General features: G+C 44.4%; 1 protein-coding gene across 5 annotated transcripts in view; it reads right to left on the bottom strand.

The window, feature by feature from the left end:
* Positions 1-21,868, bottom strand: part of ARHGEF37 (Rho guanine nucleotide exchange factor 37) — a 172,807-nt gene extending 150,939 nt beyond the window's left edge. For 2 of the 5 annotated variants that reach the window (XM_077265752.1, XM_077265754.1), the window contains exon 1: positions 8,719-8,891. Coding sequence is in view for 1 of the 5 variants with exons in the window: in XM_077265751.1 (XP_077121866.1) it covers positions 21,718-21,767 (50 nt within the window). In the remaining 4 variants the exon portion in view is untranslated. Of the gene's footprint in view, positions 1-8,718; positions 8,912-16,855; positions 16,924-21,717 lie in introns of those variants that run through there. The other 3 variants (XM_077265751.1, XM_077265756.1, XM_077265757.1) reach the window with 3 other exon arrangements.
* Positions 21,869-24,391: the final 2,523 nt, after the last annotated feature.

Here is a 24,391-nt window from a genome sequence, read left to right on the forward strand (position 1 = left end):
CTTATACGCCAGAAAATACAGTACTTAGAAAATTGGTGATGTGTTCAATACTTATTTCATTCACTGTATAGCATCCTATGTTATGTGCAGTGTCATCCATAGTATCATCTCGTCATGTACAGCACCAACCTTTACATAGCATATTCTCATTATTGCTAGTCACATTATCCTCTCTTTAAGGCCGGCCTCACACTCAGCGTATAAAAATACGGTCTGTTTTTTACGGCCGTAATACGCAGAAAAGTCCCCAAAATTGTGGTCCGTATGTCATCCGTAGGCAGGGTGCGTCAGCGTATTTTGCGCATGGCAAAATGAGAGAGCAATAAAATATTAAACCAACCTGTGTGTTTATTTCATTAAAATAATTTTTAATAATGTGTGTGTTTTTTTAACCCTTTCATACAATTGGATTAATAATGGATAGGTGACATAATTGACGCCTCTCCATTATTAATCTGGCTTAATGTCACCTTACAATAGCAAGGTGACATTAACCCTTCATTACCCCATATCCCACCGCTACACGGGAGTGGGAAGAGAGTGGCCAAGTGCCAGAATAGGCGCATCTTCCAGATGTGCCTTTTCTGGGGTGGCTGGGGGCAGATGTTTGTAGCCAGGGGGGGCCAATAACCATGGACCCTCTCTAGGCTATTAATATCTGCCCTCAGTCACTGGCTTTACCACTCTGGCGGAGAAAATTGCACGGGAGCCCACGCCAATTTTTTCCGCCATTTAACCCTTTATTTTAGCAGCTACAGCGCCCAAATTTTGCACATACACACTACTAACATTAGTAGTGTGGAATATGCAAAAAAAAAGGGGGATATGAGATGGTTTACTGTATGTAAACCATGTCTCATATCATGTCGGGTTTGGGAAGGAGAAATGAAAAGCCGGCAATTGAATTACCGGCTTTTCACTAACACCGCTGCGTATTTCTCACAAGTCACACTGCTGGTCCGTGTGGAATCCGTATTTTTCTCGCCCCCATAGACTTTCATTGGCGATTTTTTTGCACAATACGGTGACAAACGCAGCATGCTGCGATTTTCTACGGCCGTACAAGACCGTATATTACGGATGCGTAATATACGGCAGATATGAGCTGGGCCATAGAGATTCATTGGGCCGTGTGTAATGCGAGTTTTACGGACGTATTTTATGCGCTCTTACGTCCGTAAAACTCGCTAGTGTGACGGCGGCCTTAGATATAAAATGACTGCTGATGGATCATCCGGTGACCAGACCATCAGTCTCCTCCTTTAGAAAAGAATGTTTCCCATGATCCATCAGAAGCATTGCATTGAATTAGGATGCCATGCTATCATGGTCAGGTCAGTGCTAGGGGTATAATATCCTAGTACTACATTGCCATGGGTACACAGTAGTAGGACGCCATGCTGTCACGGTCAGGTCGGTGGTAGGAGTATAATACTCTAGTACTACATTACCATGGGTACACAGTAGTAGGATGCCATGCTGTCATGGTCAGGTCAGTGGTAGGAGTATAATACTCTAGTCTCTAGTACTACATTACCATGGGTACACAGTAGTAGGATGCCATGCTGTCACGGTCAGGTCGGTGGTAGGAGTATAATACTCTAGTACTACATTACCATGGGTACACAGTAGTAGGATGCCATGCTGTCATGGTCAGGTCAGTGGTAGGAGTATAATACTCTAGTACTACATTACCATGGGTACACAGTAGTAGGATGCCATGCTGTCATGGTCAGGTCAGTGGTAGGAGTATAATACTCTAGTACTACATTACCATGGGTACACAGTAGTAGGATGCCATGCTGTCATGGTCAGGTCAGTGGTAGGAGTATAATACTCTAGTCTCTAGTACTACATTACCATGGGTACACAGTAGTAGGATGCCATGCTGTCATGGTCAGGTCAGTGGTAGGAGTATAATACTCTAGTACTACATTACCATGGGTACACAGTAGTAGGATGCCATGCTGTCATGGTCAGGTCAGTGGTAGGAGTATAATACTCTAGTACTACATTACCATGGGTACACAGTAGTAGGATGTCATGCTGTCATGGTCAGGTCAGTGGTAGGAGTATAATACTCTAGTACTACATTACCATGGGTACACACAGTAGTAGGATGCGATGCTGTCATGGTCAGGTCGGTGGTAGGAGTATAATACTCTAGTCTCTAGTACTACATTGCCATGGGTACACAGTAGTAGGGTGCGATGCTGTCATGGTCAGGTCAGTGGTAGGAGTATAATACTCTAGTACTACATTACCATGGGTACACAGTAGTAGGATGCCATGCTGTCATGGTCAGGTCAGTGGTAGGAGTATAATACTCTAGTACTACATTACCATGGGTACACAGTAGTAGGATGTCATGCTGTCATGGTCAGGTCAGTGGTAGGAGTATAATACTCTAGTACTACATTACCATGGGTACACACAGTAGTAGGATGCGATGCTGTCATGGTCAGGTCGGTGGTAGGAGTATAATACTCTAGTCTCTAGTACTACATTGCCATGGGTACACAGTAGTAGGATGTCATGCTGTCATGGTCAGGTCAGTGGTAGGAGTATAATACTCTAGTCTCTAGTACTACATTACCATGGGTACACAGTAGTAGGGTGCGATGCTGTCATGGTCAGGTCAGTGGTAGGAGTATAATACTCTAGTCAGTAGCGTAGCTACTGGGGGGGCAGAGGGGGCCATCGCCCCGGGCCCTGTCACATGAAGGGGCCCACTGGGAGCCAGGGCCACTTCTGTGAGGAGGCAGAACACAGCATAGGAGCAGAACAGTATAATGTCTGCTCCCGTCTGACAAGCTGCAGGCTGGCTGCAAGCACAGTGGCAGCTGCAGAGTCTCCCCCCTGCAGTGAATGGTTTCGCCCGTCTGACCTGATCATGAAGCTTTTCCCGGCTGCAGTTTTTCCTCACTCTGTGCACGCTGGGATTGGCTCAGGCACGCTGGGTCCTAGTGCCCACCCTGCATTTCAGTGGGGATGGAACTGATTAGGTTTATTATATTTAGGTATGTCACTGAGACCGTTGGGGTATTGTGGGGGCGGAAAGTGAGTGAGGGGGGACAGGGCACTGGGGGGTGAATGTGATACCATGGGGGTATTGTGGGGGAGGGGAGACAGGGTACTGGGGGGTGAATGTGAGACCATGGGGGTATTGTGGGGGAGGGGAGACAGGGTACTGGGGGGTGAATGTGATACCATGGGGGTATTGTGGGGGAGGGGAGACAGGGTACTGGGGGGTGAATGTGAGACCATGGGGGTATTGTGGGGGAGGGGAGACAGGGTACTGGGGGGTGAATGTGAGACCATGGGGGTATTGTGGGGGAGGGGAGACAGGGTACTGGGGGGTGAATGTGAGACCATGGGGGTATTGTGGGGGAGGGGAGACAGGGTACTGGGGGGTGAATGTGAGACCATGGGGGTATTGTGGGGGAGGGGAGACAGGGTACTGGGGGGTGAATGTGAGACCATGGGGGTATTGTGGGGGAGGGGAGACAGGGTACTGGGAGGTGAATGTAAGACCATTTGGGGGTTGTGAGGGCAGAAGATGGGACAGGGCACTGAGGGGGTGGATGTGAGTTTATGGGGGTATTGGGGCTGAAGTGGGAGAGGGGAGACAGGGCACTGGGGGCTGAATATTATAATGTTTTGTTATGATATTATATGTACTCCATGTAACATTTGCTGTCTGGGGAGACTGGAGATGAGGGGGGGGGGGGTTTGAGCTGCGAGCCAATCATACTATGTATAAGGGAGCTGCGGGCCCATGATACTGTGTATAAGGGAGCTGCGGGCCCATCATACTGTGTATAAGGGAGCTGCGGGCCCATCATACTGTGTATAAGGGAGCTGCGGGCCCATCATACTGTGTATAAGGGAGCTGCGGGCCCATCATACTGTGTATAAGGGAGCTGCGGGCCCATCATACTGTGTATAAGGGAGCTGCGGGCCCATCATACTGTGTATAAGGGAGCTGCGGGCCCATCATACTGTGTATAAGGGAGCTGCGGGCCCATCATACTGTGTATAAGGGAGCTGCGGGCCCATCATACTGTGTATAAGGGAGCTGCGGGCCCATCATACTGTGTATAAGGGAGCTGCGGGCCCATCATACTGTGTATAAGGGAGCTGCGGGCCCATCATACTGTGTATAAGGGAGCTGCGGGCCCATCATACTGTGTATAAGGGAGCTGCGGGCCCATCATACTGTGTATAAGGGAGCTGCGGGCCCATCATACTGTGTATAAGGGAGCTGCGGGCCCATCATACTGTGTATAAGGGAGCTGCGGGCCCATCATACTGTGTATAAGGGAGCTGCGGGCCCATCATACTGTGTATAAGGGAGCTGTGAGTCCATCACACTGTGTATAAGGGAGCTGTGAGTCCATCACACTGTGTATAAGGGAGCTCCGGGCCCATCATACTGTGTATAACGGAGCTGCGGGTCCATGATACTGTGTATAAGGGAGCTGCGGGCCCATCATACTGTGTATAAGGGAGCTGCGGGCCCATCATACTGTGTATAAGGGGAGCTGCGAGCCATCATACTGTGTATAAGGGAACTGTGGGCCCATCATACTGTGTATAAGGGAGCTGCGGGCCCATCATACTGTGTATAAGGGAGCTGCGGGCTCATCATACTGTGTATAAGGGAGCTGTGGGGGACATCATACTGTTTGACGGGAGCTGCGGGCCCATCATACTGTGTATAGGGAACTGTGAAGGCATATTGTGCATATGGGAGCTGTTGTCCCATTACACTGTATATAGGGGAGCTCTGGGGGGCATTATACTTTCTATAGCAGAGTTCTGTCAGCATTATACTATACTATTATAGGGGAGCATTGGGCTCATACTATCTATGGGGGAGCAGTGGGATCATACTGTGTATAGGGGAGCTGTGGGGGCTTTAGACTGTGTATAGGGGAGCTATACACCAATACTGTGTATAATGGAGCAGTACATGGGGGAACTTAGGGGACATTATTAAAGGGCCACTGTCACCCCCTCCAGCCGTTATAAACTAAAAGAGCCACCTTGTGCAGCAGTAATGCTGCAGTCTAACAAGGTGGCTTTTTTAGTTTTTGATTCAGTTATTCCCTCAATAAAGCGTTTTAAAATTTGCCCTAAATACCTGTCTGTAGACCTGGAGGCGGTCCGAAGCCTCCTCGGTGAATCTCCCAACGGCCGTCACTCTTCTCTTCAGGGGCGATGGTCGCCGCCCCCTGAGCGCTGTTTCTTAAATCCAGCGCCTGCGCTGTGCGTGCCTGCCTGGTGCAGGCGCAGTCTTCATTGTCCTTCATAGCTCAGATGCCGGGTGCCTGACTGCGCCTGTGCGGGCAGTGCGGCCACCCTGTTGCTGAATCCCCGCCCCGCACTGTGTTATTCATTATGCACAGTGCGGGGCTGGGGTTCCTGGGCATGCGCACTGCGCTGTTCAGACGCTCCCCCAGCTCAGACGCTCCCCCCAGCTCCCCCGCCTTCCAGCGTTATTTGCGGCTGCTTCATTCCAAACGCTGGCAAGGAAACCTGTATATTACGGCAACGCTGGAAGGCGGGGGACTGGGGGAGCGTCTGAACAGCGCAGTGCGCATGCCCAGGAACCCCAGCCCCGCACTGTGCATAATGAATAACACAGTGCGGGGCGGGGATTCAGCAACAGGGTGGCCGCACTGCCCGCACAGGCGCAGTCAGGCACCCTGCATCTGACCTATGATGGACAATGAAGACTGCGCCTGCCCCAGGCAGGCACGCACAGCGCAGGCGCCGGATTTAAGAAGAAACAGCGCGAAGGGGGCGGCGACCATCGCCCCTGAAGAGAAGAGTGACGGCCGTTGGGAGATTCACAGAGGAGGCTTCGGACCTGCCTCCAGGTCTAAAGACAGGTATTTAGGGCAAATTTTAAAACGCTTTATTGAGGGAATAACTGAATCAAAAACTAAAAGAGACACCTTGTTAGACTGCAGCATTACTGCTGCACAAGGTGGCTCTTTTAGTTTATAACGGCTGGAGGGGGTGACAGTGGCCCTTTAAATGTTAAGTGGGCACTTAAGCATTATTGTTATAGGGGCACTCAGCGTATTGTGACCATCAAAGTTGCATATGGTCACAATATGGCGGTAAAGTCAATGTTCGTTTTTGTATATAGATTTATTTTCAATGACAGTAGGGTCATATTCTGAGGTTCCCCTATATTCACAATTAGAGTGCGCAACCGTAACTGTAATCAGGGTTAACTGGTTAGAAGCCCACTCAGATGTTTCGCCTCCCCTAAGTTGAAACCCTAGCTACGCCTCTGACTCTAGTACTACATCACCATAGGTACACAGTAGTAGGATGCGATGCTGTCATGGTCAGGTCAGTGGTAGGAGTATAATACTCTAGTCTCTAATACTACATTACCATGGGTACACAGTAGTAGGATGCGATGCTGTCATGGTCAGGTCGGTGGTAGGAGTATAATACTCTAGTACTACATTAACATGGGTACACAGTAGTAGGATGCCATGCTGTCACGGTCAGGTCGGTGGTAGGAATATAATACTCTAGTCTCTAGTACTACATTACCATGGGTACACAGTAGTAGGATGCCATGCTGACATGGTCAGGTCGGTGGTAGGAGTATAATGCTCTAATACTACATTACCATGGGTACACAGTAGTAGGATGCCATGCTGTCATGGTCAGGTCGGTGGTAGGAGTATAATACTCTAGTCTGTAGTACTACATCGCCATGGGTACACAGTAGTAGGATGCGATGCTGTCACGGTCAGGTCGGTGGTAGGAGTATAATACTCTAGTCTCTAGTACTACATTACCATGGGTACACAGTAGTAGGATGCCATGCTGTCACGGTCAGGTCGGTGGTAGGAGTATAATACTCTAGTCTCTAGTACTACATTACCATGGGTACACAGTAGTAGGATGCCATGCTGTCACGGTCAGGTCAGTGGTAGGAGTATAATACTCTAGTCTCTAGTACTACATTACCATGGGTACACAGTAGTAGGATGCCATGCTGACATGGTCAGGTCGGTGGTAGGAGTATAATGCTCTAATACTACATTACCATGGGTACACAGTAGTAGGATGCCATGCTGTCATGGTCAGGTCGGTGGTAGGAGTATAATACTCTAGTCTGTAGTACTACATTACCATGGGTACACAGTAGTAGGATGCCATGCTGTCACGGTCAGGTCAGTGGTAGGAGTATAATACTCTAGTACTACATTACCATGGGTACACAGTAGTAGGATGCCATGCTGACATGGTCAGGTCGGTGGTAGGAGTATAATGCTCTAATACTACATTACCATGGGTACACAGTAGTAGGATGCCATGCTGTCATGGTCAGGTCGGTGGTAGGAGTATAATACTCTAGTCTGTAGTACTACATTACCATGGGTACACAGTAGTAGGATGCCATGCTGACATGGTCAGGTCGGTGGTAGGAGTATAATGCTCTAGTCTGTAGTACTACATTACCATGGGTACACAGTAGTAGGATGCCATGCTGTCATGGTCAGGTCGGTGGTAGGAGTATAATACTCTAGTCTCTAGTACTACATTACCATGGGTACACAGTAGTAGGATGCCATGCTGACATGGTCAGGTCGGTGGTAGGAGTATAATGCTCTAATACTACATTACCATGGGTATACAGTAGTAGGATGCCATGCTGTCATGGTCAGGTCGGTGGTAGGAGTATAATACTCTAGTCTGTAGTACTACATTACCATGGGTACACAGTAGTAGGATGCCATGCTGTCACGGTCAGGTCAGTGGTAGGAGTATAATACTCTAGTACTACATTACCATGGGTACACAGTAGTAGGATGCCATGCTGTCATGGTCAGGTCGGTGGTAGGAATATAATACTCTAGTCTGTAGTACTACATCGCCATGGGTACACAGTAGTAGGATGCGATGCTGTCACGGTCAGGTCAGTGGTAGGAGTATAATACTCTAGTCTCTAGTACTACATTACCATGGGTACACAGTAGTAGGATGCCATGCTGACATGGTCAGGTCGGTGGTAGGAGTATAATGCTCTAAGACTACATTACCATGGGTACACAGTAGTAGGATGCCATGCTGTCACGGTCAGGTCGGTGGTAGGAGTATAATACTCTAGTCTCTAGTACTACATTACCATGGGTACACAGTAGTAGGATGCCATGCTGACATGGTCAGGTCAGTGGTAGGAGTATAATGCTCTAAGACTACATTACCATGGGTACACAGTAGTAGGATGCCATGCTGTCATGGTCAGGTCAGTGGTAGGAGTATAATGCTCTAGTACATTACCATGGGTACACAGTAGTAGGATGCCATGCTGTCACGGTCAGGTCGGTGGTAGGAGTATAATACTCTAGTCTGTAGTACTACATCGCCATGCTGTCAGTGCTCCCCACCTGTTCTCTGACCTGGGGAATGCATAACACACACACACATTCCTTGCTCCGATCCTGCCGGACAGGTTTGCTGGCTACACAGACATTCTGTACTGGTGACCACACTGCTCCTACATTACTGCAGTAATCAATGTCAGCTCTGTCACTAATCTTTAGACTCCATCTATGTCATGGCTATGCCTTACAAGCCCAGCGATCAGGTGAGAAGGCGCAGTGCACCTGTTCTCCATGACTCAGCACTGGCTCCCAGCTATGACAGCAGACTACGGGCAGCGTGCACACAGCGCCTTACCTCCATCCAGCTGCCTGCAGAGGGCTGAGCAATGCCGGCCTTACCCCAGCTGTCCACGGCGGTTAATGATAAACCCGATGCCATAGCAGCAGATCCGTGCAGCAGGGACTGCCTCCCTGGCATAGTGAGCAGGGTGCTGCAGCTGCCATTCCTGTGCTGAGGGAGGGGACAGCCCTGATCAGCTGCCTGCAGTTATGTAACCTGAGAGACTGACCATGTCCACATCACTGCCGGAGTCAAGGGTTTCCCCGGTATAAATCAGCTCATCCTAATACAACATGGAGGTGATTGGAGCAGTGTACTTACTCTTCAGACGTACATTGCACTATGTCTGTCAGACAGTAGGCTATAGTATATCATGTATATGATCAGCCAGAAAGAGAGATCAAGCCATAAGGCTACGTTCACACGATCCGGATTTTGATCCGGATCCGTAGCGGATTTTCAGCTGCGGATCCGGATCAGTTTTCCATGTTGGTTACAGTACAATGTAACCCAATGGAAAACCAAAACCGCTGTGCTAACGATCCGTTTTTCCGCTGGAAAATCCGCGCGGATTTTCCAGCGGAAAAAAGAAGTAGCATGTCAATTCTTTCAGCGGATTCCGCACCGGTTTTCCAGCAGCTCCAATAGGAAACTGCTATTGGAAACCCGCAGTGGAAAACGCTGAAGAATAAGGATCAGAAAACGCAGCTCAAATTCACTGCGGAATTTAGCTGCCGTTTTCCAAAAACGGGCAGGAAAAAAAAAGGATGGAAATCCTGATCGTGTGAACGTAGCCTAACTCTGAGACTATTCAGTTTTTCGGTGCGTTTTTTTTAAGGATCACTATTGGCAAGGTTTGGGGTTTCCACTTGTTTTCTGCTAGTAAATTGTCATCTAAATTTTGTATGAATGTCCTTCAATCCCCTCAGATTCCACCACCACTGGAATGATTTAATGCATGGCATAAAGTTTAGCCAAATGTTGCAGCATTTTAGTGGGTCAAGGCTCCGATTCATCATTTTGAAGTCAGATTTCTTTTTTTTCTTTGTAAAATAATGGCTACAAATACCACCAGATTCTTCAAAACGGCGCATGCAAATGAACATTTGCGGACCAATCCAAGCCGGTCCAAGAAAAAAGTCACAGCATGTCTGAGATTGATCTGATAATCAGATCACATTGGGCTATGCAAGTCAATGAGTCCGTGGAAATCATCAATAACATTAGAGTGCAGTCCAATTTCCACACACTGACACAATAGAAAAGATGGAGAAATTTTGTTCCCTTTCTTCTTTCTCCTCACCTGTGTTAGAATTCTCTCATCCGACAAAATCGGATGACAGTATGCGGACACTCTGATCAAACTATGATAGGAGTCCGAAACCATATACGGCCATCTCACCCTAGCATAAAACATCTGAGAATTCACCCCAAGCCTGTTTTCACCTTCCTAACCAGGTCAAATTGTACAATTCTGGTCATTTTCCCTTTATGTGGCAATAACTCTGGAACACTTCAATGGATCCCACTGATTCTGAGATTGTTTTCTCATGACATATTGTACTTCCTGTTAGTGGTAAATTTTAGCCGATATACTTTATTTCGTATTTATTTATGAAAATATAAAAAATTTGCCCATAAATTTTTAAACTTCGCAATATTAAAACTTTTAATTGTTATGCCCTTAATCCAGAGAATTGTGTCACGCAAAATAGTTAATAAATTACACTTACCACAGTTCCTACTACTACCTACTTTACATCTTCACCATTTTTGAAACATATGGTAATTTTTTTGTCACCGAGTTAAAAGTTTATCAACAGTTTCTCATTTTTCCAACAAAATTTACAAAACCAATATTTTTAAGGACCACATCACATTTGAAGTGAGTTTGAGGGGACTACGCAACAGAAAATACCCAAAAGTGACACCATTTTAAAAATGGCACCCCTGAAAGTGATCAAAACCACATTCAAGAAGTTTATTAATCCTTTACAGGAATCAAAACAACGTGGAAGGAAAAAATGAAAATTTTTATTTTTTCCCACCAAAATGTTGATTTAGCCCCAAATGTTTTACTTCATCATTTGACTTTAGGAGCGCAAATGTAGCTGGAATAGATAGCGGATGTCATGTCGCATTTGCAGAGCCCCTTATGGGCCATGCAAGTGACCCCATTTTGGAAACTCCACCCCTCAAGGAACTTACCAAGTAGTGTAGTGAGCACCTTGAAACCACCAGGTCCTTCACAGAATTTTATAACATTGCGCCGTCAAAATGAAAAAATACATGTCTCCAGCAAAAATGTTGCTTTATCACCAGATTTTTCCCTTTTATAAGGGTGACAGGAGAAAATGGACGATACAATTTGTTGTGCAATTTCTCCTGAGTACCCCATATGTGGTGGAAACCTATTGCTTGGGCTCAAGGCAGGGCTTAGAAGGGAAGGAGCAACAATTGAATTCTGGAGCACAATTGTGGCTAGAATAGATTGCGGATACCATGTCACATTTGAAGAGTCCCGGACATGACATGTCAAAACAGCAGAAACCCCCACAAGTGACCCCATTTTTGGAAGCTACGTCTCTTGAGGAATTGATCTAGGGGTGTAGTGGGCATTTTTAACCTTCAGGTGACTCAAAGAATTGTATAACATGGGGTAGTGTAAATTGAAAAGTACCACTAAAATTTTGCTTTGGTCTCAAGTTTTTAATTTTCAAACGGGATAAGATAAAATGAATGGTACAATTTGTTATGCAAGTTCTCCTGAGTACGCCAGTGGTTGAAAACTATTTTTGAAAAACAGTGCAAATTGAAGCGCCATATTGGAGTACAGATTTTGCTAGAATGGTTTGAGGGTGTTATGACACATTGGAAGAGCTCCTGAGGTACAAGAGCAGCGGAACCCTCCATTTCTGACCTTATTTTACGAACTACACTTATGAATTCATATAGGGGTGCAGTGAGCATGTTGACACCACATATGCCTCCCAGAATGTTATACCATTGGGAGATGAATAATGAAGAATTACATTTTTACCACTAAAATGTTGTTTTAGCCATGAGTTTTTAATTTTTGTAAGGGCTAATATGAAAATATGGACCTCATAGTTTGTTGAACATTTTATCCTGAGTGCGCCAATACTTACATGTAAGAGGGAACTACGTTTCAAGCACAGTGAAAAGCTCAGAAGGGAAGGAGCGCCATTTTATAGTGCACATATTACTGTTATGGTTTGCGGGTACTATGACCCACTGGAAGAGCCCCTGAGATACCAAAACAGCATAATCCCCACATAGGTGATCCTATTTAACAAACTACACCTCTTAATTAGTGATGAGCGAGTATGCTCGTTACTTGAGTTTCTCTGAGCACGCTCGGGTGGTCTCCGAGTATTTCGGCGTGCTTCGGGATTTAGTTTGTTGACGCAGCTTCATGATTTGCGGCTGCTAGACAGCTTGAATACATGTGGGGATTGCCTGTTTGTTACAATGTTGTAATGTTTGAAATGCTGTTTGTAACGCTGCTATAATACCAGAATTTCCCTCGGGATCAATAAAGTGTATCATATCGTAGTATCTTATCGTATAAAGCACCAGCATTGTATTGCATTATACCTGTAAGTGCTGCACAGACAGAACACCCGTTAGATCATGCTGTTGGCTAACAGTCCAACATAGGTGATTGAGGTCAGGAGGTCATCATTTTATATCCTGCTGTCATGGCAAGCATTGGGCCCCTGCGATAACACCGCGATGATGTCATGGGGGTGCCGCAATCGATATTGATTGTGGCAGTTAGAGGGTTTAATAGCTGGGAGGGCAGTGCAAGTACCGATCCAAGCTAGGACAGCCGGGTCTCAGCTATCATATAAGCTGAGCTCCCAGCAGGGACCCTGCAGGCACCACTCCTGAGCCCACACAATTGCCAGAACATAACGATATATCCAAAATAGGACATAACAATATGTCCAATGTAGAGAAGGAGTTAAAGTTGTCCACTATTCAGACAACCCCCTCTCAAATATTATATTCCCCCTTATAAAATAACAGCAGATTATTCTCACCTCTGGTAACGTTCCAGCGATGACAGCATTGGCTCTCCTGGGACACACGTGACGTCCTGAGGACATTGCAACATTTTTGAGCAACTGCAAAAAGAATTTGTGACTTTTCGTGTTTTTATCTCAGCTTTGCCAACATCTAAGGCTATGTACACACGTTGCGCATTGGTGTGCGGATTTTTCCACACTGTTTTTGCACAATCCGCAGGTAAACCGCACTGCGGATTACTTACTGCGTTTTTTGTGCGTTTTTTATGCGGATTCCACCTGCGGTTTTACACCTGCGGATTCCTATTGTGGAGCAGGTGTAAACCGCTGCGGAATCCGCACAAAGAATTGACATGCGGGAAAAACACTGCTGCGTTTCGATGCTTTTTTTTCCGCAGCATGTGCACTGCGGATTTTGTTTTCCATACGTTTACATGGTACTGTACAACACATGGAAAACAGCTGCACATAGCCTAAAGCTGGCAAAGCTTGACATGGAGGGGGCATGGCTGAGCACAGCCATCGTATTTATTAAAATTAATACTCCAAAAGTGGTGTAAAATATGACATATGTATTACAGTCCCTGGCTGGAATAAGCTTCTCATGCTGACACATCTCGACATCTGAAAGATGAACCAAAATCATTAAAGCACCACTCCAGTGGGGTGTTTTGTTGCACCGCTGGAGTGGTGCTTTAACCGCTTAATTCCATATGACGTACTATCCCGTCAAGGTGACCTGGGACTTAATTCCCAGGGACGGGATAGAATATCACAGCGATCGGCCATGCTCACGGGGGGAGCGCGGCCGAATGTCAGCTGACTATCGTAGCTGCCCCCGCCACATTAACCCCCGGCACACTGCTATCAAACATGATCGCAGCATTCAGGGGGCATAGGGAAGCATCGCGCAGGGAGGGAGCTCCCTTCAGGCTTCCCTGAGACCCTCGGCACAAGGCGATGTGCTCACCTTGTACCGAGCGTCTCCTCCCTGCAGGCCCCGGATCCAAAATAGCCACGGGGCTGCATCCGGGTCCTGCAGGGAGGTGGCTTACCCAGCGCCTGCTCAGAGCAGGCGCCGAGAAGCCTCCTGGAGTGCACGTCAGATCGCTGATCTGACATAGTGCAATGCAAAGTGTCAGATCAGCGATCTGACCTTATAATAACATGATGTCCCCCCCTGGGGCAATGTTATAAAGTAAAAAAAAATAATATTTAGATGTGTTTAAAAAAAAATAATAATAATAATTCCTAAATAAAGAAAAAAAAAATATTGTACCCATAAATACATTCCTTTATCTAAATAAAAAAAAAAACAATAAAAGTACACATATTTAGTATCGCCGTGTCCGTAACAACCCGACCTATACAACTGTCCCACTAGTTAACCCCTTCAGTGAACACTGTAAAAAAAAAAAGTGGCAAAAAACAACGCTTTATTATCATACCGCCGAACAAAAAGTGGAATAGCATGCGATCAAAAAGACAGATATAAATAACCATGGTACCGCTGAAAACGTCATCTTGTCCCGCAAAAAACAAGCCGCCATACAGCGTCAGCAGCAAAAAATAAAAAAGTTATAGTCCTCAGAATAAAGCGATGCAAAAATAATTTTTTCTATAAAATAGTTTTTATCGTATAAAAGCGCCAAAACATAAAAAAATGATATAAATGAGGTATCACTGTAATCGTACTGACCCGAAGAATAAAACTGCTTTATCCATTTTACCAAACGGGGACCGGTATAAACACCTCCCCCAAAAGATATTCATGAATAGCTGGTTTTTGGTCATACTGCCTCACAAAAATCGGAATAAAAAGCGATCAAAAAATGTCACATGCCCGAAAATGTTACCAATAAAAACGTCAACTCGTCCCGCAAAAAACAATACCTCACATGACTCTGTGGACCAAAATATGGAAAAATTATAGCTCTCAAAATGTGGTAAAAAGCATCTTTTAGTGTGTGACAGCTGCCAATCATAATAATCCGCTAAAAAACCCGCTATAAAAGTAAATCAAGCCCCCTTTCATCACTCCCTTAGTTAGGGAAAAATAAAAAAAATTGTGTGTTAGGGTTAGGGGTGTGGTTAGGGTTATGGTTGGGATTAGGGTTAGGGGTGTGTTGGAGCTAGGGGTGTGGTTAGGGTTGGGGGTGTGGTTGGGATTAGGGGTGTGTTTGGGTTAGGGTTTCAGTTAGAATTGGGGGTTTCCACTGTTTAGGCACATCAGAGCTCTCCAAACGCGACATGGCGTCCGATCTCAATTCCAGCCAATTCTGCGTTGAAAAAGTAAAACAGTGCTCCTTCCCTTCCGAGCTCTCCCGTGCGCCCAAACAGGGGTTTACCCCAACATATGGGGTATCAGCGTACTCAGGACAAATTGGACAACAACATCTGGGGTCCAATTTCTCTTGTTACCCTTGGGAAAATAAAAATTTGGGGGGCTAAATAAACATTTTTGTGGGAAACAAAAATGATTTTTTATTTTCACCGTGTGTTATAAACTGTAGTGAAATACTTGTGGGTTCAAAGTTCTCACAACACATCTACATAAGTTCCTTGGGGGGTCTAGTTTCCAATATGGGGTAACTTGTGGGTGGTTTCTACTGTTTAGGTACATAAGGGGCGCTGCAAATGCAACGTGACACCTGCAGGCTAAAAAATAAGTTTTGTGTAAAAAAATTTTTTTTATTTTCACGGCTCTGCGTTATAAACTGTAGTGAAACACTTGGAGGTTCAAAGCTCTTACAACACATCTAGATAAGATCACTAGGGCATCTACTTTCCAAAATGGTGTCACTTGTGGGGGGTTTCAATGTTTAGGCACATCAGGGGCTCCCCAACGCAACATGGTGTCCCACCTCAATTCCAGCCAATTTTGCATTGAAAAGTCAAATGGCGCTCCTTCCCTTCCGAGCTCTCCCATGCACCCAAACAGTGGTTTACCCCCACATATGGGGTATCATCGTACTCAGGACAAATTGCACAACAATTTTGGGGTACAATTTCTTCTGGTAACCTTGGGAAAATAAAGTGGGGGCGAGAAGTTCATTTTTGTGGAAAAATATTATTTTTTATTTTTACGGCTCTACATTATAAACTTCTGTGAAGCACTTGGTGGGTCAAAGTGCTCACCACACATCTAGATAAGTTCCTTAGGGGGTCTACTTTCCAAAATGGTGTCACTTGTGGGGGGTTTCAATGTTTAGGCACATCAGGGGCTCCCCAACGCAACATGGTGTCCCATCTCAATTCCAGCCAATTTTGCATTGAAAAGTCAAATAGCTCTCCTTCCCTTCCGAGCTCTGCCATGCACCCAAACAGTGGTTTACCTTCACATATGGGGTATCGAGGTACTCAGGACAAATTGTGCAACAACTTTTGGGGTCCATTTTCTCCTGATACCCTTGGTAAAATAAAACAACTGGAGCTGAAGTAAATTTTTTGTGAAAAAAAATTAAATGTTCATTTTTATTTAAACATTCCAAAAATTCCTGTGAACACCTAAAGGGTTAATAAACTTCTTGAATGTGGTTTTGAGCACGTTGAGGGGTGCAGTTTTTAGAATGGTGTCACACTTGGTTATTTTCTATCATATAGACCCCTCAAAATGACTTCAAATGTGATGTGGTCCCTAAAAATAAATGGTGTTGTAAAAATGAGAAATTGCTGGGCAACTTTTAACACTTATAACTCCCTAACAACAAAAATTGTTTCCAAAATTGTGCTGATGTAAAGTAGACATGTGGGAAATGTTACTTATTAAGTATTTTGTGTGACATATCTCTGTGATTTAAAGGCATAAAAATTCAAAGTTGGAAAATTTTTGCGAAATTTTCAAAATTTTCTCCAAATTTCCATTGTTTTTCACAAATAAACGCAGGTAATATCAAAGAAATTTTACCACTATCATGAAGTACAATATGTCTCGAGAAAAAAGTCAGAATCACCGGGATCCGTTGAAGCGTTCCAGAGTTATAACCTCATAAAGGGAGAGTGGTCAGAATTGTAAAAATTGGCCCGGTCATTAACGTGCAAACCACCCTAGGGGCTTAAGGGGTTAAATGTCATTCCCCTGCCCCCTATCTCATACTCACCTGCCACCTTTATCATTTTACAGCGTCGCTCCGGACGGTCTCTGGCGAAAAGTGATCTGTAGACAGCTCCAGTGTTTCATGGAGCTGCATGGAGGTCACTTTTCAAGACAAGTCTATGAGAGCCTCGTTCTGGCTCTCATAGAATTGCATTGAGAGCTTGTGGCATAGCTTCAGAATTCTGCCTAGTCAGAAGTGTTGCGAGATTGAAGCAACACCGAAAAACAGGTGAGTGTATGACCGGGGTCAGGGGATTTACATTTAAAGTGCCACTCCAGAGCTGAACAAAAAAATGCTGGAATGGTGCTTTAACTAATTAATAAGACTTTTTTTGTATCTAACTCCTTGGACCTTTTATCAAGACTGTAGTATAAAACATCAGACTTGATTAATCAGGCCTGAGTATAGATTATTTCAATCCAGTTTTACACTCAGCGTTTGATACTTTCTTGATGGTCATTTTCATCTATATTGTTGGGGGTTTTTTTTGGGGGGGGGGAGTGAAACTTTGTGGCTGAATGATAATTCAAGGGCTAAAGTGAAATAAAAGAAAGTCTATACACTAAGGACCCAATTCAAAATTATTTTTTTTGTCACTTTTGTGTGGTGGCATTTATGTTTTTGTTTTTTTTTAACACAAGTGGTTAATGAATGTTGTTAAAAATAAAAAATGTTCTTTTGTCTTTAACTTTGTAGAACAAAGGATTATTCAGGACTCTGCATAAACCATCACCAGTGCCGGCAGGCCTCTCGCTTTCAGAACATTCAAGTGCACATACTGTACTGTGGTCACTGTCAGAAGCATATCTCCTGAGCATATATGCCTGTGATTTTATCTTAAGGGTATGGGCACACATCAGGATTTCTTGCAGAAATTTTCCTGACAAAATCCGGACATTTCTGCCAGAAATCCGCATGCGTTTTTTCGTTTTTTGCACGTTTTTTATGCATTTTTGTGCGTTTTTTTGCGGAATTTGTGTTTTTTTTCCTGACACTCCAATTTCATGGGAAATCCGCGAAAAATCCGCAAAAATAATGAACATGTTGCTTCTTTTTCCAGAATGCGTTTTTTTTGCGGAAGAAAAAGCAACATTTGCACAAAAAATGCGGAATGCATTCTAAATGATAGGATGCATAATGTATGCATTTTTTATGCGGTATTATAGCGTTTTTATTGGGGAAATCCGCAAAAAACCTGCAAAAAATCCTGAAGAAATCCTGACGTGTGCACATACCCTAAACGTGTTGTAAGACAACATTTTTGAAAACACAGCTAAAACAAAAAATGCAGTGCATGTGATAACAAAATAAATAGACGTTATAGTTCCCTGCTCTAACTCCCCTTATGCCAGAGCAAACTGCTCCAGAGGGCTTCCATACATTGGTCACAGATCATCAATCTGAAGCACATCCTGATTGCCAGAGCCAAACACGGGCCTCAGCGGTCCGATGCCTGAAGAATGTAATGTCTTCACTTCCTGTCCTGGTAGCGACCTCCTTAGGAGGCTGTGCTGGAGTGAGGGGGGCTATAGTATCATTTATTATGTTAACAGAACATAAGTTATAGCTAAGGCTACTTTCACACTAGCGTCGTGCGCTGCACGTCGCTATGCGACGTTGCGGCGCACCGACGCTAGCTGTGGAAGCGCCGCACAACGGGGGCTGCGGATGCTGTTTTTCAACGCATCCGCTGCCCCATTGTGAGGTGCGGGGAGGCGGGGGCAGAGTTCCGGCCTCGCATGCATGGTCGGAAAAGACGGGAACGAAGCACCAAAAAACGTTACAAGCAACGTTTTTTGGTGGCGACGGTCCGACGCAACACGACGCAACCGTCGCACGACAGTTGCGATGTGTGGCAATGCGTCGCACTGCGTAGTTAATAAAAGTCTATGGAGAAAAAACGCATCCTGCAAGCACTTTTGCAGGATGCGTTTTTTTCTCCAAAACGACACATAGCGACGTGCAGTGCACAAAGCTAGTGTGAAAGTAGCCTAAGTCAGATACCTTTAACTATTTTACTGACTTAAGACGCAGGTGTTTTTTTAATAAGTTTATTAATAACAATCTAATAACTCTCACACAGGCTGGTGCTACTTGGCAAATTTTGCTTCATTGTGTGCCATAGTTACATTGCACCACATTGACCACAGGTTGCTGTGACTGTGACTCAAAGTTAAGATTTTTACTAAATTGCAAGCCTGCAAAAGCCACACCTATAAGAAAGGTTATGTGCACATGGCGTATTTTAAATGCCAGTGTACCCACATTGTTTTTGAAACAGACAATGCTTCTGGAACGGTGACAGTGTTTTTCCTGTAATGCTTTTTCTGTAGTCCTTTGGGATGACTTTTGCAACCACTTTATTTTTTAGAATATATATATATATATATATATATATATATATATATATAACAGTGGAAATCGACAGTATAATGGACAAGTCACTTCTTTTAGCCGCTTCACAGCTTTCAAAGCGGGAGTGGGAAGAGAGTGGCCAAGTGCCAGAATAGGCGCATCTTCCAGATGTGCCTTTTCTGGGGTGGCTGGGGGCAGATGTTTTTAGCCAGGGGGGCCAATAACCATGGACCCTCTCTAGGCTATTAATATCTGCCCTCAGTCACTGGCTTTACCACTCTGGCGGAGAAAATTGCGCGGGAGCCCACGCCAATTTTTTCTGCGATTTAACCGTTTATTTTACAAGCTACGGCGCCCAAATTTTGCACATACACACTACTAACATTAGTAGTGTGGAATATGCAAAAAAAAAGGGATATGAGATGGTTTACTGTATGTAAACCATGTCTCATATCATGTCGGGTTTGTGAAAGAGAAAGAAAAAGCCGGCAATTGAATTACCAGCTTTTCTATAGAACACCGCTGCGTATTTCTCGCAAGTCACACTGCTGGTCCGTGTGTAATCTGTATTTTTCTCGCCCCCATAGACTTTCATTGGCGATTTTTTTTGCGCAATACGGTGACAAATGCAGCATGCTGCGATTTTCTACGGCCGTACAAGACCATATAATACGGATCAGTAAAATACGGCAGATAGGAGCTGGGACATAGAGAATCATTGTACCGTATGCAATCCGTATTTTCTGCACCTCTCATACGTCCGTAAAACTCGCTAGTGTGACGCCGGCCTCACTCTGCGTTTTATGTGCAGATTTTCTCCATATAACTGCATTGGATGTGGAAAATCCACCAGTAAAAAATGCACATGCATTTTTAGTGTGTTTCTGCTGCGGTAACACGCTAAAACCACATGTGATCCACTCATGATGTTTTGTAAAGCTCAAATAGCAGGCAGTATCAAAAACAAAGCAGATTTATTTAGAACATGACATACCAAACAAGAGACAAAAACACAGTGTCAAAAATGAAATAAAAACTTTTTTAAAATGCACCAAAAAACAATATGAAAAAACAAACGTAATCTTATTCACCTAATAGATGCAAACATGCTTCTGAAAATCTGCAGCATTAAAAACTCACCAAATACTCCTGGTGAGACAAAATTTGTCTGGAAGAAATCCTATCTGCTTTTTTATGAAGTCAGAGAGTGAACCAGAAAAATTTATTTCTGTGCGCCATGAAACAAGATACTTTTTGTACATAGTTACAGGACTTTCTTTTCAAGCGTCCTATACCATTTCCACGAGCACAACAAATACTGTATGTAACTCGATACCTAATACATTTTATTATTTCAGCCCATACTGAAGTAGGAAAAACATATAAGGCTACGTTCACACTAGCGTTGTGCGCCGTTGCGTCGGCGATGCAACGCACAACGCACGCAAAAACGCGTCAAAACGCACGCAAAAAACGCTGCGTTTTGCGACGCATGCGTCGGTTTTTGCCGAAAATCGGACGCAAGAAAAATGCAACTTGTTGCGTTTTCTTGGTCCGACGCTTGCGGCAAAAAAGACGCATGTGTCGCACAACGCAACAAAAAAAAACGCATGCGTCCCCCATGTTAAGTATAGGGGCGCATGACGCATGCGTCGCCGCTGCGTCGCCGACGCAAACCCGACGCACATTAGCTTAACGCTAATGTGAACGTAGCCTAATTTACAAAAAATTATTTACAAGCCTATAAATATGACACCTGTCAAATCAAATGAATTAGGTATGTTAAAGCTAAATAACTATATATGACATACACAATATAAATAGAGATGCCTTTTCCTAGATAAAAAATGTTATGCAGTGTATTAGTTTTCCCTAAACACATCAGGATCAGATTCAAAATGGAAGAAATTACTCTTATTTATTTAATAGGGATTTTCAGGGCACATGGAGTAAGTGCAGAAATTTCTCTTGAGCCTGGAAAACGCCTTTACATTGCCCATACTTCTAGGGTACTATACATGTAAAAACAAGGCTACATTACATAACAAGGTACAAAACAACTAAAGACGGCTAAGCATGTGATAGAGAGATACAATGAGAGAGTATATACTTTCCCTGTTGGATCTGATTCTGGAAAACATGCAGCACTGAACTGCAGCAATAAGAGAACACATCCTACATTACCATTTTCTACAGGTTTTTAGTATATGAAGATGAATTGAATATGTCCCTTTTACCCTTTGTTTACAGGCAAGGGCGTGATCAGACGGCAGTGTAAATCGGACCGAGATCGGACCCCAATGCTTGGACTGGCCGGCGGCTCTCCCGACCCGAGTGTAACAGCTTCATGTATTTCTATGCAGCATTCACACTCAGGTCGATATAGCTTTGGCCAGTCCGAGCATTGCGGTCTGATTTATACAGCAGTCTGACTGCGCACTAATGCTAAGCAATGTATCATCATAGTAAATGCCTGCACATACAAGGTGGCATTTATCCTGGACACTTACCTTCCTCTCATTAGCTGATTCTGGATCTGGACTATTTTGTTAACAGCCATGATCTACCATAGCAGGTTGATAAAGATTTCTGAGGACACTTGTGTATCTGACAAAAGAGGTGACACATTTCTTCCTCATTCTAATGGACTGACACAACTGGCTGGGCTGCATTTTCTGACCGACTAAAGCTGCAATGGACAATTTAGGAGGAGCAAATATGGATGTCAAAGATTAGAAAAAGGATAGGTAAGTAGGTTTATAGAGGGTTTGTGACATTAGTAATAGAGTAAGGCCCCATACTCAGTAGACTTACATAGGCAGAACCCGCTAATATCGACAGTCTAAGGCTAGTTTCACATTAGCGTTTAAATTCGCAGCGTTTAAAACGCATCCGCAAGTGGTGGAAAAACAGCATATAAACGCGTACAAACGCGGCGTTTTTTAGATGCATGCGGGATCGCATGAGGTTAAGAAAACGCTGCGTTTGTACGCGTTTATATGCGTTTTTTTCTGCGTTTGCGTTTTTGGTGCGCATGATGAGAAATTTCACAAGAGAAAAATCAAGATAACCAGACACCGCCAATGGGACTACAGAGGGCGTGTATTATGGAATCTCTATATATAGACCCTAGGGCTACTGAAATCTTAACAGTTTGCTACTGTATCCTGTGTCATGATGGATCTTCGCATGGAGAGCTTTTATTTCAACCTGGATTTAAGCATCAAGCTGTTTCTTGCCTGTGCTTTTGCTTGGGAGCAAGACAGAAATCACGAAAGATGGAGAAGAAGACAACGTAGGCGTTTTTGGAGACACCCCATTATCGAACTACGTGAGAGCCGTGGAGCCTATCACACGCTCTATGCCGAGCTTAATGCCAACCCGGAGAAATTCCAGGAATACAAAAGGATGTCGCAAGACTCGTTCCGGGATTTGCTTGCTCGTGTCCAAGGAGCCATACGGCGACAGGACACCCCGCTCCGTAGAGCGATTCCACCGGAGGAACGTCTGCTGGTTACATTAAGGTACGTTCCAAATAAACCAATGACAGTCCAAATATTTTGTTTTCTGAGATGTATTTTGGGGGTATTTTCCTTTCTTTCTTTAGCGTAACCACACCATAAGTAGAATAGATTGTAATGTTTCTTGGGTTTGTTTTACAGATTTCTGGCAACCGGAGAGAGTTTATCATCCCTCCACTTCCAATACCGGCTTGGAATATCCACCCTGTCCGGAATAGTTGCGGACACCTGCCGGGCTTTGTGGAATGTACTCCGGGATGAGTTTATACCCCTACCCACCGTCGACATGTGGCTTGAAATTGCGGAAAAATTCTGGAGTGTTTGTGATTTCCCCAACTGTTTAGGAGCAGTGGATGTAAAGCACATCCGCATTATCAAACCTGCCAGAACAGGATCGGAGTATTTCAACTATAAAAAATATTTTTTGGTTGTGCTCATGGCAATAGCTGATGCGAACTGTCGCTTCATCGCCGTGGACATTGGAGCTTTTGGTCGTGGCAATGATTCACAAACTTTCAAGAACTCGGATATGGGCCGCCGTGTGTATGGCAAAAATTTCAAATTTCCCCCGCCACAACCTCTCTCCAACACTCAAGGTCCACCGATGCCATTTGTTATGGTTGGGGATGAGGCATTTCAGATGTGTGAAAACCTACTGAAGCCCTATTCCAGTCGGGACTTGAACCACACTAGAAGGATCTTTAACTACAGACTGACAAGGGCCCGAAGAACAGTAGAGTGTACCTTTGGCATTCTGGTAGCTAAATGGCGCATTCTTGTATCAGCCATAAATCTAAAAGTGGAAACAGTTGACGAGGTGGTCAAAGCTTGTGTGGTTCTGCATAATTATATAATGGCTAAGGAGCAACCCAACATTGAACTGGATGAACCAGTTGCACACCCAGTGCCCGATTTCCAGCATCACCCGCTGCGGTCAACTGCGGCAGTTGGTTACATGCGGGACCAATTTGCTGCCTTTTTTGATTCAGATATTGGACGTGTGTCATGGCAGGACGATGTTGTGTAAATGTCCTCTTGTAATTACATCTGTACCATTAATTTTCTGATATGAAAATAATATTTCTCATTAATAAACTTTAGTTTTGTTTGTGTTGACCGTGTCTCCTATGTTTTTCCTCTACAAACCAAGGCTGTCCTAAAACTAGCAGTATTTGGTCTGTATTTAATATCAGTTTTTGTAATCCAAAACCAGGAGTGGGTGATAAAGGCAGAGGTGCTAGTTATTATGTTAATATCATAATTTACCTCTAATTGTTCCACTCCTTGTTTTGGCTTACAAATACTGATATAAAACACTGGCCACATACTGCTAGTGTTATAGCAGCCATGTTGCTTTATTGGTAAGCTTGTTGACGTCATTGCGTCCTGATTCTGTTCTGCTGTATCCATTGGACACAGACTGAAGAGACAATGACTGTCACACTAAAGAGATCTATACTCATCAAGTCAGGTGTCAGAAATAATTAATTCATGATGCACATATAACAGCCTCATGAATTCACTGTTTCTGACACCTGTGCAGGTGAGCATAGATATGCAGTGTGTGACCACAATTGTCCCTCAATTTGTGTGTAATAGATTATGTATAAAGAAGAGAAAATGGTGGTTATACAAGGCAGCTCTCTACTCACCAGGTCATGTG

Source organism: Ranitomeya variabilis, chromosome 5 (assembly GCF_051348905.1).
Source record: "Ranitomeya variabilis isolate aRanVar5 chromosome 5, aRanVar5.hap1, whole genome shotgun sequence".
Classification (NCBI taxonomy): Eukaryota; Metazoa; Chordata; class Amphibia; order Anura; family Dendrobatidae; genus Ranitomeya; species Ranitomeya variabilis.